The 5578-nt window shown below is 39.9% G+C and overlaps 1 protein-coding gene across 1 annotated transcript in view; it reads left to right on the top strand.

Moving 5' to 3' along the window:
* The window catches only part of sos2 (son of sevenless homolog 2 (Drosophila)), an 82414-nt gene extending 77161 nt beyond the window's left edge, over positions 1-5253 (top strand). Inside the window, exons 21-22 of the mRNA XM_048600107.1 lie at positions 1123-1277; positions 3230-5253. Of these exons, the coding sequence (XP_048456064.1) occupies positions 1123-1277; positions 3230-3715 (641 nt within the window). The 3' untranslated portion in view covers positions 3716-5253. The remainder of the gene's footprint in view (positions 1-1122; positions 1278-3229) is intronic.
* The last annotated feature ends 325 nt before the right edge of the window (positions 5254-5578 follow it).

The following is a 5578-nucleotide window of genomic DNA, read 5'->3' as shown; positions in this document are numbered from 1 at the left end:
AGCAGATGCTGCCAGACCTGCTGAGCTTTTCCAGCAACTTTGTTTTTGTTTCTCAAATACAAGCCTCCTTAAACACATCCCTGCTGACTATCCATGATTAATCCTTGTCTCTCCAAGCGTGGCTATGTTCCACCCCTCAGAATTCATCTCTACCGTCACGATTAGACTGACTGGTCTGTAATTTCCTGGTCTATCCCTTCCTCCCTTTTTTAATATTGGGACAATAGTAACAGTTCTGTAGTCCTCTGGAACTGTGCCTGTGGCCAGAGAGAATTTGCAAACCATTAGTGTTCGTGATATCTCTTCCTGTGCTTCCGTCAACAACTTGGGATATTTCTCATCCAGGTCTGCAGATTCATCTGTTTTTTTAAGGCTGTTAAACCTGCTAGTACCTCCTCTTCCTCTTTGTTAAATTCTTCTAATATTTGCATCTTCTACCCTGATGTCTATGCCTGATGTGTCCTTTTCCATTGTGAAGACCAACGCAAAGTATTCATTGAGTACTGTGTCCACATCTTCTGAGTCCAAAAACACATTAGCTATATGGTTTGTAATCGGCGCTATTTTTTCCATAGTTCTTTCTCTCACCACCACCCCCCACCCACCCACTCATCATACATTAAAAAAAATCCTTTGTGTTTTCCTTTTTCTATTAGCCAGTACTTTCTCATACATTCTCTTTGCTTTCCTAATTTCCTTTTTAAGTTTCCTGTTGACAGTGAGGGTTTCCAGTCTTGGTCCCACTCTTTGTTATTACAGGAACATATTTGCAGTAATTCTTGCAATGTCCTCCTTGAATACCACCAAGGTGGTCTCCACCCCCCCCCATCCCCCCACCCCCCAAGAAAAAAATTGGATCTGATGTTGTCCTCAACCACCCCTTTCCTCAGGTGGCTGAAGGCTGCACTAGCACACTTGAGGTGGTGCTGGATCTCTTCTTCAATAGCTGCTATTGCCGACAGGACAATCCCGAGGTATTGGAAGTGGTCAACGCTCTCTAAGGCCTTCCTGTCGACCTTAATGATAGGGGGTTCACTTCACAATGCTAGGAAAGGCTGGTGGAGGCCTTTCGTCTTGCGGATATTCAGGGTGAGACGCAAGCTCTCACATGCCTCCATAAAGGTGCTGATGATGGTCTGGAGTACATCCCGGAGACTGCATTTACACAAATATCATTTCCCATTCGGACCGGTGTCAAGCAGGATTGCGTCACTGACCCAAAACTGCTCTCGAACTACCTCACTGCATTGCTTCACCTCACCGCTGACAAGCTCCCCGTTGGAGTGGAACTAACTTACAGAACCTGCGGGAAATGATTTAACTTCCACTGCCTTCAAGCTAAAACCAAAGTCACCCAGCCAGTATCCTGGATAATATTTGAGTGGCTAAGATCTCTTACTGTTACTGCCTTATTATTACACTTCTGTGAAATTTTATTACATACTTGATCCTCCATCTCCCCATGACTGTTTGGGGATCTATAGTAAACATCCAACAGTGATTCCCGCTTTTGTGATCTTTGATCCTATGCAGATGATCTATTTGATGATCCTTTCAAGAAATCACTGCTGTAGTTGATTCCTTGATCAATATTATGGCCCCCTCATGTCTTCTATTTGACACTCTCATCTGAATACCCTGAAACCAAGAATGTTGAGCTGCCAATCCTGTCCGTCTTTAGCCAAATCTCATTCATAACTATCATATCATACTCACTTTCTGTGCCCTCAGCTTGTCTGTCTTATTCCTCAGGCACCTTGCATTAAAATATATTCCATATATTTGTTAAACTCCCATCTTTCTTACCTAGTTTGTATTTCCTCTGCCTTTCAGACTCACTTGTTTGTATTTTAACAAATAATTCCATCTTAATGGCTTTTGATCTGTTGGGATCCCAGTCCCCCTGCCAATCTAGTTTAAATCCACAGCAACAGTTTTAGCAAACCTCCCTGCGAGGATGTTGGTCATGTTCCTGTTCAGATGTAACTCATCCAACTTGTACAGTTCCCAATCCCTCTGAAAACAGCCCTAGCACCTCCAGGGATATAAAGCTACCTCTCTCCTGCACCGTCTGCCTAGCCACACATTTATCTGCTCACTATTGCATGGCAACGGAAATAATCCAGAGATTACTAGCCTTGAGGAGCTGCTTTTTGATTTCTTACCTAAAAGTTTTTTTGCAGAACCTCGTTTATCTTTGACCGAGCGTCATTTAAATATATTCCATATGCTGCCAATGTGGATCATGAACACTGCCTGTTCACCCTTCCTCTTCAGAATGCCCTGCAACCATTCCATCACATCCTTAACCCTGGCACCCGTGAAGTAATATTACCATATTAGAGTCATGCCTTCAGCCACAAAAATGCCTGTCTACTCTCCTCGCTAACAAATATGCTACCACACTTCTTCCTCTCTCTAAAGCTCCAAAACGCTGAGCTTGAGTTGCTCCAGCTGAAGGCATCACCTGCATACATGATTATTCAGACTGCCAGGACAATCTAGGATTTCCCAGTTAATGCAAGATGTGTAAATCACGGGCCTATGCTCCCAAACATACTTTAACTAAATAGAAATGGATCCTTATTTCTATTTACACTTACTCCTATAAAAATCTTATTTTTGGTTGTGTCTGGAGTTCCACTTAGGGGCCTTACCTTGCCCACTCCTTTCAGTGATGCTGAGTGCCTTTCAGAGAGTCCTCTCAGTGAGGTATCTCTCTCATCATACAAGGATCAAATCTGTGATTCAGCCTGGTTTGTCAGACTAGTGAGTTATTGGTTTGTGATGGTTATGAAACTAGTGCCAAGCAGTGATCATTTTGAAAAAGAGAGAATCTAATCAGCTTACCATGACACTATTGTATTGCCATCCCTGAATTGTCTGTATGCCGAGGTTTCAAAGATTTAACTGAACTCAACCAGTCTCATAAATACTCTGGCTGCAAGAGCAGGTCAGAGGCTGGGAATTCTGCAGCAAGTCAATCCGAAACTTTAACTCTGATTTCTGTCCACAGATGCCACCAGATGTGCTGAGCTTTTCCAGCAATTTCTGTTTTTGTTTTTGATCTATAGCATCTGCAGTTCTTTCGGCTTGTATTTGCTTCTCTATTATTAGGCTTACAAATATTAACGATAGTTCTATTGAATTTTCAATTTTTTTGCTTTTGTAATTTCTAACTTAATTAGTTAGAAGAATTCTGACTAGAATTTCATCTCTTTGTTTACAGACAGCTTCAAATATGCCAGATAGTCCTCCTGCTATTCCACCTCGGTTGCCTCGGGTTCCTGGATTACATGTTCTCTCAGATGGTCTACTGCACAGTCCTCCTCCACCTCCTCCAAGGGATCCATTGCCTGATACACCTCCACCCATACCACTAAGGCCTCCTGAGCACTTCATTAATGATCCTTTCAATATCCAGCCAGCACCAAAGAGCCACCTTCATCGAGATCAAGATTGGTACAGAGATTCAGGCCCAAACTTCATTTCCCCCAGGACTCCTCCTCCAACACGATCTCCCATGACTAAACGACGTTCAAACCACAATAACCCTATTTATTCCTCTGCTCCTCCTATACCTCCCAGACAGAACTCTAGTCCACAGCTGCCAAAACTTCCGCCAAAGACTTACAAACGAGAATTGTCGCATCCTCCTTTGCACAGGGATGGACTGCCATTGTTGGAAAATGCAGAAATTCGACACTTACACTAAATTTGAAGCACTGTAGGAAATCGGGCATCTGTATTAAGGCACTGGGGCAAGAAAATGTATTGCTGTCTTTAACTTTTGTCATCTTGTTAATAACTGTGCATTGCGAAGATTGTGCACTTGAGAAACTGATATTGGAGTAAAACTGAATCTTTGTGTCTCTTTCATTCAGACTGCAGGATGTTATTGTGATCTCCCCTCAGGTGATGAGTAGCATTTTCTTTCCTCAGACTTACAGTGCCAACATAATTACCTTGAAGTGTAACACAAGTTTGCATTTGCACTGTACAAATGAATTAACTTATTTGAACCAATCATTGCACTGAGCCAACAAGATGAATCCTTGAGACGTATTTGAGCTCTAGTGGCCTTGTCAAGTGATGGAATTTCACAGACATCAGGAAGGATATTATAATGCTGATCCTGAGTGACTTTTCATTTTGTTAGAATGAGCTTTATAGATCTTTTACTGAAATCCAATATTTGATGCCGATCACCTAAGGACATACTTTCTGAAATGTGGCGCTTTATATACAACTTGTTTCTGTAATCAAGTTCTATTGTTGACTGCTTCAAATGTGAAAAGAAATTGTAACACTAATTAGAATTTTTGAATGGAAAAAGCTGTCTAACCTGCATCAGTATGTAAGATGATGTAGTCAGTTTGTACACAAAAAAGCAGTTATAACTCAAGGACAGGATTTCTCTCAATATTTCTTGTGAGCATGCATCTTTTCTCAGATGTGCCTTTTGATTTCATTTGTAAACAAAATTATCTTCAATTATCAGGTCACCTAAGAACACAAAAATGAGAACAAAAGTGATTGTGAATGTACAATTTTTTTTATTGCATACAGGCAGATAATGACATCTGTTTTATATAGACTGAACTGAGTAATATAAACAGTCTGCTATCTGTATGTTCCATCAAAATCTTAACTTGATCAAGAACAAACAAACCAAAATCCTTCTAATGCAAACCACAGTACTAAACTGGCTCTGCTGTAGCATTTTATTAAATCTTCTGTAGACTTCTTTCAGTATTGTATTTGAACCAAAATACACTTCAAACTTTACTAAAAATAAATTAAATATAGTAGCCATGACCTAAAATTGCCTCCTTGCCATAACTGGTGGTGTATGAAAAGGTGAAGAATTTGTTGTTTACCAGTAGTGTTGTAGCTGCTTTCCTGAAGTGATTTATGATGGTCTTTTCATTTAATGTAATGTGGCCTTCCATTTGTACTTTGTATCGGTGTCCTTAATAAGATCAATAAATTGTCCAGTCTTAATTTTTACTTAAGCATTCAAAATTGCCTGTGTCACTTTAACAAAAATCTTTTGAATGTATATGAATTTCTAAACCATTAATGTTTTTAAATATTTGCCTGAAATTACTTTTTATGTATATCTGGGCGACACGGTTGTTTCTCCTGAAATATTGCTATCGGTATTCTTGCTGTTTTGTAAATTGAATTTGTTTGCAAAAGATTCAACTGGAAGCCTTAAAACTCTTTGAATAAGTCTGCGGCCAACCAGAATTGTTGTTTGTCGTTATTTGGTTTTCAGCTTCAAAATACGCACACTGCTTAGATCTGAAGGACTGTATTCAAGCATCTCCAGACGCAAGATAGAAGCTGAAAATGAATGTTAAAATTAATCAGTATGAAAGGTGATTTCAGATAGAAAATGGATAAAGATTTTTTTCTATCGAGATCAGAACCAAGATGAGAACTACTTTGCAAAGAAGGGAAGTATATATCTAGAATACAGGATTAAAAGGGAACATGGCTACAAAACTAACTCTTCAATTATGGTTTAACATTAAATAAACTGACATCCTGCTACAGATGCATGCTTTCATCT

This window comes from Rhincodon typus, chromosome 8 (genome assembly GCF_021869965.1).
Source record: "Rhincodon typus isolate 14 chromosome 8, sRhiTyp1.1, whole genome shotgun sequence".
Lineage (NCBI taxonomy): Eukaryota > Metazoa > Chordata > Chondrichthyes > Orectolobiformes > Rhincodontidae > Rhincodon > Rhincodon typus.
This window is presented reverse-complemented; position numbering and strand designations above follow the sequence as displayed.